A 12,853-nucleotide genomic window follows, 5' to 3' on the forward strand; every position below is an offset into this window, starting at 1 on the left:
TATAAATATTAAAATTCACTAATTCTTAATCGTTATCTTATCTTAGAATTTATATTAATATAATTCAAAATCTTTAAAAATGAATTTGTTGATTTGATGTTTTCATATATTAAAATTCACTAATTCTTAATTCTTATATTATCTTAGAATTTGATACCCCTACATAACTTAATCTTTCCTCAAATTTAAAAATCAAACTGAGCTACCACAAGCAATTAGTTATGAGCTCCCCAAATTGCCACATGGGTTTCTTGGGACAAAGAAAGAGTCTTCGCCGTTTCAAGTCGCTGTCGCACATGTGGCATGAAAGAAGCCGCTTAAACGCGGAACACGTGGCATCGACGCGGACAAGCACAAAGAATGAGTCCTTAATATATTAAAACACATCCTTATTCTTGGAAGTACTTAAATGCATAAGAATAGGAAGAATAAAAATAGTTTGTCCATGCACACACTCGGAAGATATCAACATAAGAAATTTGAACTGAAAGATAACGCGTTTTGCCCAGCAGATTAAATTGCTAATCCATTTCTAGTGTTTTGGGACATTACGTCACGTTTTCTCTTATCCATTGCATATTTTTGACTGGGTTTTTTTGAAAACTAATAATAGTCCCATCTGCTTTGTCTTGATTTAGGCCTCAACTCTATTTAATCCTCCATTGTTTCAGCAGGATCATGTTTTGTATGCTCTGGTGGCTCACAGAAATTTTGGGATATATTCTTTTCTCCGTAGCAGTTTGGAGGACTTTAGTGCATTTTGAGGCCTGCATTGCAGATTATCTTTAATTCTGTCAGGGGTGTAAAATTTGGGAGATCTGGTTTTTGTTTTAGCAGTTAGATTTGGAATCTGTAATGGCTGTTGCAGTTGGAAAGGTTGTGGGTGCCAATGGGAAGTCCAATCTCATGTTTGGAAGGAAAGATGGGGAAGACAGAAAATTGTGGGGCAGAAGGAATGTTAGGGCAATGGCGTCTGTTAGTTGTGGGAAGCTTAAAGAGGAGTATAAGTTGCTTAGATTGAAACCCAATTCCACCGAAAAGGAATTCAAGCAAGCTTATCGACGGCTTGCATTGCAGGTAAGCAAAACTGTGTAATCTCATCTCTTGCTTGTTTATTCTAAGGATGGATCAAGGGAATGTTAGTTCTTTAACAGTTAGATTCTATTCGCAGAGAATGATGTTACTGTTTGTTGTCATTTTTCAGTATCATCCTTATGTCTGTAAAGGAGAGAATTACGGTGTGATGTTTCACAAGATCAATGAAGCCTATCAGGTAACATTTAAACATGTGAAATTTGTGAATGTATCTGTGATTTTTTTTTTAATGTTTGCAATATTATCTGTCAGTAGCATGGGATTGTTATTTTTTTCTCATAATTCTTCCCTTTAACGGTGATGGTGCAGATTGTGATGTCTGCTCTGATGGAGGTAAATGAGGAAGAGGAGTATTATGGTGATGAGGGTTACATGGGATTCGGTAAATGGGAAGAATGGATGGGATTTGAAGGTGGTATACCAAGCAGAGATCATTCCAATCATATTATCTATTATGGTGATGATTGGGAAGAATGGATGGGATTTGAAGGTGGTTGTCCAAGCACAAATTATTCCAATCACATTAACTATGATACCTGATGTGATCGATTTACAGTGGCAGCTGATATGTAACCGTAATCTAATTATTTTTTAAGATAAACACCTCAAGTTAACTTTTATATCTGATTGTGATCTAATAGATAAATGTAATTATTATACTTCAGCAATTGCTTTTATTTTTGTATAGTTGTTTTGATTTGAGTAGAAAATCAATTTTTTTTATTATATGTATTGCTTTTATTTTTTGAGCAATTGTTTTGTTTTGCTATCTTATTATACATTACAAAAGTGAGTTTTCAATAATTATAATTATTTTTTATTGAATATTTATAATGTATAATATGTATTTTACATTTTGTTTATTTTGTTTGTTTTGTAATTATAAAATGAAGATTATAATGTATTTTCATCTTACATTCAATTCTACATTGTAAAATTTAAATGACTATTTTTCAATTTATTTTGATTGTTTAGGAAAATTGTAGAGTATATGAAGTTGTTACACATTTGTGAAGAGTTCTTAAACATTTTATATTTTCAACATCAGTAGTAAGATTTTCTTAACAAATTTAGTAGTCTAATTGCTATTTATATTTGTAATATAGATCATATGATTTATTTAAGAGATAATTTTTCAAACATATTGTGGCACATTAAGGTTACAAATCCTTCTACCAGAAAAGTCATACTATACATTGTGATAACATATTTATTAAGCTGAGAGACATTTATATACCCATAATGACACTTGAAGAACTAGGTTCACAAAATCAAAAATCTTGTTGTTGTAGCCTAACCCTAAGCCTAATAGTAATTGTACTCATAATTTATATGTAATCCTAATCAAATCATAACTCTTTGCATGTGTTATAACATCATTGAACTAAAAATAAAGTATTTTAGAGAATATTGTTAGGAACACCTTTGGATTTGTGATATTGATTGGTGTAGAGAAATGAATTGAATAGTTAAAATTGGTATTTAAGATGAATTATGCCATGGGCAATTAAATTTTGAGGATTTTTTAATTAGGTTGGAGATGGTCATGCTAAGAAGTAAGCCTATGCGACTTTAATGTGATACTACATATTTTCTCCACTATACTAAATGAATATGGACAAGCTTAAATGAATCTCAAGGTAGAAATATTTTTTAAAAATTATATTAAAGATTAAGTTAAAAAAGATTATAATATTGACAAAAGGTCACTTAAATCAAGTTTAAAAAGTGGATTCATATGATTGAATATTGTCGTAGACTACTTGTGAATATTAATAAGCCAGGATGAAAGAACATGATGTTGACATCTTTATGAAAATGAAAAAAATTATAGTTTTAGTAGAGTAGTGCTTAAAATCTAAGCACAACATTTGCAATCAAGGGATCATAGCCATCACAATAGAGAACAATTATTCTAGGTGGCAATTGAAATAGGTACAGTGGAAATTAGATATATATGTGCATAAATTGATTTGAGATGTCGTTTTGGGCTTGAATCATGCGTGGAGAGCTTCAATGAATTAAAATATGTTTCCTTGGTTAAATATGCATCATTTAATATTTTAAAAATAATGTTTACATATTAATACATTTGATTTATTTTTTCACATCTATTACTTTAAATTAAAGGTAAGTTTTGTAGATCTCATAATAACCATAACTATATTTATAAGAGGCTTTAACCTACCATTCAACATACACAACAAAATAATTTACCTACAAAATTGGGTGATGGCTTGGACAATGATCTTGAAATTTTAGTTGGATTGTAATCACCCCTCCTACTTACATGTCAATATACACCATTATTTATAAATTTGTATTCTTGTCAGCATGTCAAAATATTTAGAAATAAAATATTTTAAGTTAATTCTTTAAGCATGTACTCAAATTCACAAATATTAGACAACAAGTTTTGATCTAATGGTGTGTTGCCGATATATATCTTACATAACTACTTTCATTAATATGATACAAATTATTAAAAAATAAATTCCTTGATTTGATCTTTTTATATGAATTCCAATTCACAAATTTTAAATTCTCAATTCCAATCTCATAATTTGATACCCACATATAACTTAATTTTACTAATACAATGCAAAAAATAAAAAATCAAATTAATTCTTAATTCTAATCTTGCAATTTATACTCTTTTTGATGGAGGATTTTTCATCCACAAAGTCGTTTTAGCTACCTGATACCAGAGCACGAACCTTAGGTTGAACCTCTCCAGCTAAGGGCCAAAGACTAAGGAGTACTTAATTTTACTAATACAATGCAAACTACTTAAAAAATGTAAAACCTTTTAACAAAATCTCAACTTTAAAATCAACAACATTCATAACCCTCTCTAATCAAATTAAACTAACCCATGAGTTTTATAGATCTTATAATGACTATAATTATAGAGATTTCATTTAATATTTTAAAATTAATGTTTACAAATTAATACATTTGATTTATTTTTTCAGATCTATTACTTTACATTAAAGATGAGTTTTGTAGATCTTATAATGACTATAATTATAATTATAAGAGGCTTTAACCTACCATTCAACATACCCAACAAAATTATTTACCTACAAGAATGCACGAGGGTTTGGAATGTGATCTTGACATCTTAGTTGGGATGGAGTCGCCCCTCCTACTTATATATCAATATAAACCACCATTTAAAAATTCCTAATCTTGTTGATATGTCAATATTTTAAGTTAATCATTTACGGTGTACTTAAATTTACAAGTACTCAACTACGAGTTTTGATCTAGTGGTATATTTCCCATATGTATCTTACATAATTGCTTCCACTAATACAATACAAATTCTTAAAAATGAATTCCTAGACTTGATCCTTTTATATGAATTCCAATTCAAAAAAATTTAATTTTTAATTCCAATCTCATAATTTGAAACCCACATATAACTTAATTTTACTAATATAATATAAAAATAAAAAATAAAATTAATTCTTAATTCTAATCTTGCAATTTATACTCTTATATGACTTAATTTTACTAACACATGCAAACTACTTAAAAAGTGAAATCTTCTTACAAAATCTCAATTTTAAAATCAACAGAATTCATAACCCTTCTTAATCAAATTAAACTAACCCATGAGTATTTAGTTGTGAAATCTAATCTCCCCAAAATGTCATGAGTTTTTTGAGAAGTGGTTGAGGGTTAACCTAACTAATAAGGGACAAAGATTGATAATATAGGCTAGATGACCATGCTAACAGGTAAGAATATGCAACTTTAATATGTGACCCAAAATATTTCTTTTTCTATATTAAATGAATTTGAACAAGATTTTGTGAATCTTGGCATAGAAAATATTTGAACATTTTTCATATTAAAAAAGGTTTTAAGATTAACAAAATATCACTTAAATGTTGTTTGAAAAGTAGGATCATATGATTGAATGTTGTTGTGGGGTTGCTTATATTTGCAAAAAGGGATTCATACACATATGAAACATGATGAAGGAACATGATGTTGAGATCTATTTGAAAAAGAAACTAAATTTTTTAGTAGACCATTGCTTAAAATGTAAGGACAATCTTTATATTGAAAGGTCTACTGCCATCACAATAGGTAACTATTATTTCAAGTGTCAATTAAAAAAGGTAGTGGAGATTAGAAAGCATGTACAAAAAAATAGATTGAAAAGATGTTTTGGGTTTGATTCATGCATGTAAACCTTCTCTAAAATGAATAATGTTCCATTGATTAAAGAATGTGATATTTAATATTTTAAAATGATTATTTACAAAAACATATTAGTATATTTGACTTTTTTACACCTATTAGTTTATGTTAAAGGTAGGTTCTGTGGAGATCTTATAAGGAGTATAATTTTTCTCTAGAAGAAACTTCATCTTACCATTGAATATATTCAACAAAAATATTATCCTATAATTATCTCTAAAAGAGGCTTCACCTTACCAATTTCAACTTATTCACCATCTCTTCTTAAACAAGATTATCCGAACTACCACTATCAATAGCAACTTTACAACACTTACCAGATACCTTACATCTAGCCTTGAACGATTTCCTCCTCTACAAGTGTTCTCTATCTCCTTCGGTATGACACAAAGCTCTTCTTACCATCAACAGTCCTCCATCTTCGGGATTATTTTCTGATCTGGTGGGGTTCTCCTCCACCACTGTCACTCTTCTAGTAGCCTCTAACTTCTTACATTCAAATGCATGGTGTCCTTCTCCTCCACATTTAAAACAAGTTCCTTTGAATGTCCTTTTGTCTTGTCTTCCAAAGTTCTCATATGGTAACCATCCGGTTCTCTCCTCCAGTAGAAATTTCTATCATCCTTCTAGTATGAATTACCTTCCTTTCTCACTTCCTTTTCCTTGTTATGATTTATATTGGTTCCTCTTCCTCTAGTGTATCCTCTTCCTCCTTGAAATATTCCTTCGATAAACATTCCACCTCTACCTCTCTGCCTCTGCTGATGTCTTTTATTCAATTTCTCTTTAGCCTGTATTGCATACTGGTAAGCCTCTTCAACACTCTCTAATTTGATCATACTGAGTTCATCTTGTATAGACATCCATAATCCATTCAAATATCTTGAAATTTGTTCAATTTCATCATCAACGTGTCTGGATCTGATGTTCAACTTGTAAAATGCTTAGGTGTACTCCTTCACACTAGATTCCTTATGTCTTAGATTCTGCAACTTTTGGAACAAATATACTTGATAATTTGTCGAGACAAACTTTGATTTTAACTTATAATCATCCTATCCCACGTCTTAATCTTTTCTTTACCTCTTCTTTGCCTATCAACTTGCAAGTGCTCCCAACAAAGAGATGCATGACCCTTCAACCGAGTACAGGCATACTTCACCTTCCTCTCTTCTGCAGTGTTTTCAAAGTTAAAATAATTCTCCATCTTCGAGATCCAATCCATCAATTCATCTGAATCTAACTTCCCATCATATTCCGGTGGGTTAAAATGAGGTTTAGTGTTTGCCCTACTCAAAACCCTTAAAAACCTTTCCTCCTCTGGATCAACTACCGATAGGTTCACTTGTTCTGTCGGGGCTTCTTACCCTTCATCTTCGCTCACATCCTCAACATGTCGGCCTCTTCTCTGGGTTGTCTCCACAGCTTCTAACCAAACTTCTATTCCTCGCAACATCTCCATTACAACAGGGTCTGCATTCCCACGCGCTCCACCATTTCTAGTTCCTCTCCATGCCATTGATCGACGCTAGTCTTCTGCAATTGCAGGTCGGATCCGCACCCTACAATAAGATTCAGGACATGCAACCTCTGGAATGAACTTCACTCTGATACCACTTGGTGCAGTCACCGTCGAGGAGAGACCTCAAGGAGATTAGTCCAAACCGGTCAACAAGAGTAAACACAATGGAATCACGCAAATATGATGGAGGCAATGCATAACAGATAGTTTTATTGCATGAAAGCTAATTACATCCAACTGGTAACAACCTGGTTACAACATACCGGCACACAGGCCTGGTAGAATAGGTCACACCGAGACCTTGAATAGAAAGATCTATCTTCTGGGCATAGTCTATCTATCTGATACTCTTTGATTCCTGATTGATTACATTCTAACGTATGATTACAAATATATATATCGATCCAAAGGATCTGGTTGGCCCAAAAAGGATCAAAACCCAAAGAACAAGACCTAACGTGCAAAATGAACAAGGTCAGCCTCCATCAAGAGATTCCTCTAAAAAATCCAAAGGATGAAACGTAGAAGGTCGGCCACACACCAAGAAACATTGAGATCAACGTCCAAGGATCTGCAAGCTTTAGAATGGGTTCCAGTAGATCACTAGAATAGGTCTCAGGCAACCGGTAACAAGAGACTATCAAGGGAACCGGTAGTGATATCTTGTCGAAATGTGATCCAAATGAGATGCGGTTTGAAAGAAAGAAATAATGATCAAGTATTCAATTAGAATCCAACTCCACAGGAACTGGTGAGCAAAAAACCGGGACACACAAAAGGAAAATTGAACTACAAATAGAAAACAAAACATAAAAGAAAATGTTTTTGGTTGATGCAAGATTGTTGTGAATCGGGGATGCTCCTGCATCACTTGGGGATTGGAGCTTGCATTAGAGATCATTTAGGTCATCTTTTGGCAATTAAATATTCTCCTATTCCTCCTGGAACAAATAATTTGGCGGAGGCTCTTGCCCTATTAGCTAGATTGACATTGGCAAAAAAATTAAGGTTCTCTCAGATCCATGTTGAAGGAGATTATGTTATCATAGTTAAAGCTTGCATATCCCGATGTTCATTTGATTGAAGAATTTCTTACATTTTAAATCAAGAGTGGATGTTGTTAGACTCGTTTGATGAATGTTGCATCTCTCATGTATTCAGGGAAGGTAATAGAGCAGTAGATTCTCTGGCTAATCTAGGTTGTGACAAGTTGGAAGTGGATTCTTCACTTTCACATTTTAATATAGAAAATTTTCCTCAATTAGCAATAATTATCAATTCTGAAAAAGGAAATGGATAGTCGGCTATCAGATTCCTCATTCTCATTAAAAAAGGTCTCTTCATGATGGAGTAGCTTCTTGTTTTATTTTCAGAAGATTTAATAGTTTTATTACCTTCAATTTGCAGCTTGTTAATTGGACGTTTTGCCTCGAACCTCTTGTGAGCAAGACGATACATTTCATAGTCGTATTATATTATCTCGAGTTGCTTGATGTATTATTCCTCCATCCTTGCTGGTTGTATGTTGGCAGCCTAAGTTACTTACCTATGAGCACCATAAGATTGATGCTACTTACTCATATTCTCTCACACATGCGACACTCCTATCCAGTTCATGTTATAATTGCATGATTCAGTTCACGCATGTAGTTCAGAGTGATTAATTATTTGACACCATATGGAAAGGATTGGAAATGATTTTTGGTGAAGTATATTACAATTGTTTATGCCTTCCTTGGTTCGCATAAAGCTAGTGACTATTTTATCCAAATTTGCTCAAGTATCTTTTCTTCAGATGCATATCTCCCTTGTTGCTTGCTTTGCTTTTTTCAGTGCATAATGGATTTTTCCCTACGAAACTATAGAATTTCCTTGAGGGTTGGTGCTTGGGAGATGTCGTTCGAGGACCATATCATAGATGAGCATTTGGGAATTGCCTTCAATATCACCAGCTAGCATTGCAAACGTAGCATTCAGAGGATAATTGGTGAGGAAATCCTTTACCCACAGGAAAAGAGGTTTATTTTTCCCTCCCAACTGGTTTTAATTTTCCTATCCAACATAGTTGATGTAATGCAGTCATAGGTTCCATTAAAAAATATCGTCCTTAAAACTCTTAGGGTAGATATTTGGATGATAGTCAACTTCTAGAGGCTATTCGTCACTATGATCTCTGGAATGATCAAGCTAAAGTAGGAAGCCTATTCCCTAGGCATTTCTTGCTAAATCATGAGAAATTTCCCCTAATCTTTGACAGTATCAAGCGGTCTTTGTCTCTTCAAAATGTGAGACTCTTTCAGATAGTTGTCTGCAATGTGGGTAGAGTGTTGAGTTTGGATTTGAAGAGTAGAATCTTTTTGAAGCTACACGCAATTCTAGCTATCTTAGGCCATGATCATGGCCAATTAGGATCCTCTTCTCTCTACCCACCATTACAAGTGGATAACGAGGAGGTGATGTAGGTTAATCGGAATTCTCCACCTGTTAGGCTTGTTCTCAACCATATCAATGAGCTTCACCAATTAACTGACCATGTCGAAGGTCTAGTAGTTTCTTTTGCCACTTTAAGTGTTGGAGAATGTTCTTACTCGGGTTCATAGCCAATGGAGGAGTGAATTTTTAACATGGAATTTTTGCAATAATATGCTATATGTCCCCTATCTTTGTTCATGGCTTTGTTTGGTAGCCTCATTTTGTTAACTTTGAAGGAGGTAATTTGGTTGATGTTTTTCTTGTGATAAAGGGGAGTTACTGACAAAGAAGTTTTGTCTGATAAAGGGGAGTTACTGACAAAGAATTTTTGTCTGATAAAGGGGAGTTGATACTTGTATATGTATATCGTGAAAGAAACACTGATTATTTGGTGGTTTTTTATTATGGTCTCTAAATGGCTTACTCAAGCTAGTTATCTCATGACAAGTTTTGAAGTGTCATGTTTGGACTATGTTAGTCCTTGGATATACTGATTGCTTGGTGTTTTTTGGGTAATTTTTTAGCACCATTTATGAGTACTATATTTAGGTTTTTGGGATGTATTATATTTCTATATAGCTCTAGAGGTATGTAGGTTTCATCTTCAGAGGTGGATTCCTCTTATACATTGTAATCTTGAGCGAGGATTTGAGGTTTTCTTAACTAGTTCTTTCCTCCATGAGATCTTGAACCAATTTACTATTATAATAAATATAATCGTGGTTCGTCCACTTTTGCCAAAAAAAAAAATTAAAATAAATGTAGTCTTAATAGATATTTTTCTTTCATTGAGAGTTTAATAAAAATGTAAAAATAAAAATATATTAAAACATAATAATATAATCATTTCTTAATACTAATTTAATATTAATTTCAATATCATAATATAATAATAAGTTAATAATTTTGTCAAAAGCGTTTTAGATTTATGGATCCAAAATCAATAAAAAATAGAAGCATTTAATTTGATGTGTTTGTGACACTTAATGCATTAAAAAATATATATACTATTATATTTTATTTTTATTTTATTTATTTTTTACTTCCATGCACTTAATTAACTAATTTTTAGTTATTTAATGCTTATTATATCTTCACTTCCACCTCCTACTCACTTGAGTTTAATTGATCAATCAATTATTCTATAAAAATAATATTATATAAAATAATAATAATAATAATTTGGTAATATAATAACAATAATATAATCATATATGAATAATAATTTATTATTTATTATAATATTTAAATATAATAATAATTTAGTATTAATTACAATATAATAATATTAAATTTTTAAGTGGAATAATGAACAAATGTGATATCTTTCTATATAATCTAAAGATAAATATGTTATTTTAATGAGAATTCAAATTCACCAATATTAAATTATGATAATGTTTTGAAACATTAAATTATAAAATTTGATATAATAATTTGATGTCTACACGTATCTTACACAACTACTTAAAATCTTTAAAAATGAATTTATTGATTTGATATTTTCATATATAAATATTAAAATTCCCTAATTCTTATTTCTTAATTCTATTCTTATATTAGAATTTGATACCTACACATAACTTAATCTTTCCTCAAATTTAAAAATCAATCGCATTCATAACCCTTCTTTATCAAATCAAACTGAGCTACCACAAGCAATAAGTGCCCCAAATTGCCACGCGTTTCTTCGGACAAAGAAAGAGTCTTCGCACATGTGGCATCAAGCCTCTTAAACGTGGAACACGTGGCATCGATGCGGATATTCACAAAGAATCAGTCCTTAAAATAAAAATTATCCTTATTCTTGGACGTACTTGAACGTATAAAGATAGCTCTCCATGCAAGAAATCAACAGGCAGATAACACGTGGCATAGCAGCGGCAAAACACAAAAATTGAGTCCTTAAAATACAACTTATCCTTTTCCTTGGAATTACTTAAACGCATAAATATAGTTTCTCCATGCAGACACTGGAATGATATCAAGTTCAACACAGTTCCGTACGCTAAAATAAGAAACATAACGCGTTATGCATTCGACTGAATATATTAAATTGCTAATCCAATGGTCCCCGTCATGACAGTGTTTTGGGACACCACGTCACGTTTTCATCCTGATTTGCTTTTTTTCAAAACTAATAAAAGTCCCATCTGCCCCTCAACTCTATATAAACCTCCATCGCTTCAGCAGGATCATATTTTCTATGCTCTGGTTTTTTGACTCAGAAATTTTGGGATATATTCTTTTCTCCATACCAGTTTGGAGGACTTTAGTGCATTTTGAGGCCTGCATTGCAGATTATCTTTAATTCACTACTTTGGTGTAAAATCAGGGAGATCTGGTTTTTATTTTGCAGTTGGGTTTGGAATCTGTAATGGCAGTTGCAGTTGGAAAGGTGGTGTGTGCCAATGGGAATTCCAATCCCATGTTTGGAATAAAAGATGGGGAAGACAGAAAATTGTGGGGCAGAAGAAATGTTAGAGCAAAGGCGTCTGTTAGTTGTGGGATGCTGAAAGAAGAGTTTAAGCTGCTTAAATTGAAATCCAATTCCACCCAAAAGGAATTCAAGAAAGCTTATCAACGGCTTGCCTTGCAGGTACTCGAATAAAATGTTGATTTAGCTTCCATATTAGTTCTTCCATTCTGTTAATTGTATTGAAAGAACAGGGTATATGGGTGTGTATGACAAGTTTTCAGATTTTGGAAAAAGGGAAGCAAAACTGTGTAATCTCGTCTCTTGCTTGTTTATTCTAAGAATGGATTAAGGGAATGTTAGTTCTTTATTTAAGTTTTTGTATATTTTCAGAGAATGATGTTACTGTGTGTTGTCATTTTCAGTATCATCCTCATGTCTGTAAAGGAGAGAATTACGGTGTGACGTTTCACAAGATCAATGAAGCCTATCAGGTAACTTTTAAACATATGAAATTTGTGAATGTATCTGTGATTTTTTGTAATGTTTGCAATATTTTTTTATCAGTAGCATGGGATTGTTATGTTTTTTCTCATAATTCTTCCATTTTATGGTGATGGTGCAGATTGTGATGTCTGCTTTGATGGAGGTAAATGAGGAAGAGGAGTATTATGGTGATGAGGATTACATGGGATTCGGTAAATGGGAAGAATGGATGGGATTTGAAGGTGGTAGGCCAAGCAGAGATTATTCCAATTATATTAACTATTATGGTGGTGAATGGGAAGAATGGATGGGATTTGAAGGTGGTTGCCCAAGCACAAATTATTCCAATCATTACATAAACTATTATATCTGATTGTAATTGCCTTTATTTTTTGAGCAATTGCTTTCCTTTTTTGTAAGAGAAACGCCTAAGTTAACATTAAATTAATTGCTTTTATTTTTGAGCAATTCTTTTTTTTAAAGGAAACATCTTAAAACTTTTTCAAGCTGTTTGTTTCATTCTTACATTTTGTTTCTCATGTGTAATATGGCAGTTATAAGAACTATCATAATTACAAATTATTTACATGCATGTTGTTATACATTACAAAAGTGAATTTTCAATCATTATAATTATTTTTCATATT

The 12,853-nt window shown here is 32.1% G+C and overlaps 2 protein-coding genes across 2 annotated transcripts; both read left to right on the forward strand.

Annotated features, from left to right (window-relative positions):
* The first annotated feature begins 634 nt into the window (after positions 1 to 634).
* Positions 635 to 1,680, forward strand: LOC131033808 (chaperone protein dnaJ 8, chloroplastic-like). Its single transcript, XM_057965093.2, has 3 exons — positions 635 to 1,077; positions 1,205 to 1,273; positions 1,405 to 1,680. Exons 1-3 carry the CDS (start codon positions 856 to 858, stop codon positions 1,633 to 1,635), a joined length of 522 nt encoding a protein of 173 aa, XP_057821076.1. The 5' UTR covers positions 635 to 855; the 3' UTR covers positions 1,636 to 1,680.
* Positions 1,681 to 11,412: 9,732 nt separating this feature from the next.
* LOC131033806 (chaperone protein dnaJ 8, chloroplastic-like) lies at positions 11,413 to 12,629 on the forward strand. The gene is made up of 3 exons (XM_057965092.2): positions 11,413 to 11,903; positions 12,146 to 12,214; positions 12,346 to 12,629. The coding sequence occupies exons 1-3, from the start codon at positions 11,682 to 11,684 to the stop codon at positions 12,577 to 12,579; spliced, it is 525 nt and encodes a 174-aa protein (XP_057821075.2). The 5' UTR covers positions 11,413 to 11,681; the 3' UTR covers positions 12,580 to 12,629.
* Positions 12,630 to 12,853: the final 224 nt, after the last annotated feature.

The sequence above is a fragment of the Cryptomeria japonica genome, chromosome 3, assembly GCF_030272615.1.
Source record: "Cryptomeria japonica chromosome 3, Sugi_1.0, whole genome shotgun sequence".
Classification (NCBI taxonomy): domain Eukaryota; kingdom Viridiplantae; phylum Streptophyta; class Pinopsida; order Cupressales; family Cupressaceae; genus Cryptomeria; species Cryptomeria japonica.

Bases quoted from the DNA above. Each gene is read 5' to 3' on its own strand.
- LOC131033808 (XM_057965093.2), top strand. From the start codon at position 856: ATGGCTGTTGCAGTTGGAAAGGTTGTGGGTGCCAATGGGAAGTCCAAT. The intron at 1,078-1,204 runs GTAAGCAAAACT...GTCATTTTTCAG, and splicing joins ATCGACGGCTTGCATTGCAG to TATCATCCTTATGTCTGTAA. The intron at 1,274-1,404 runs GTAACATTTAAA...GTGATGGTGCAG, and splicing joins AGATCAATGAAGCCTATCAG to ATTGTGATGTCTGCTCTGAT.
- LOC131033806 (XM_057965092.2), top strand. From the start codon at position 11,682: ATGGCAGTTGCAGTTGGAAAGGTGGTGTGTGCCAATGGGAATTCCAAT. The intron at 11,904-12,145 runs GTACTCGAATAA...TGTCATTTTCAG, and splicing joins ATCAACGGCTTGCCTTGCAG to TATCATCCTCATGTCTGTAA. The intron at 12,215-12,345 runs GTAACTTTTAAA...GTGATGGTGCAG, and splicing joins AGATCAATGAAGCCTATCAG to ATTGTGATGTCTGCTTTGAT.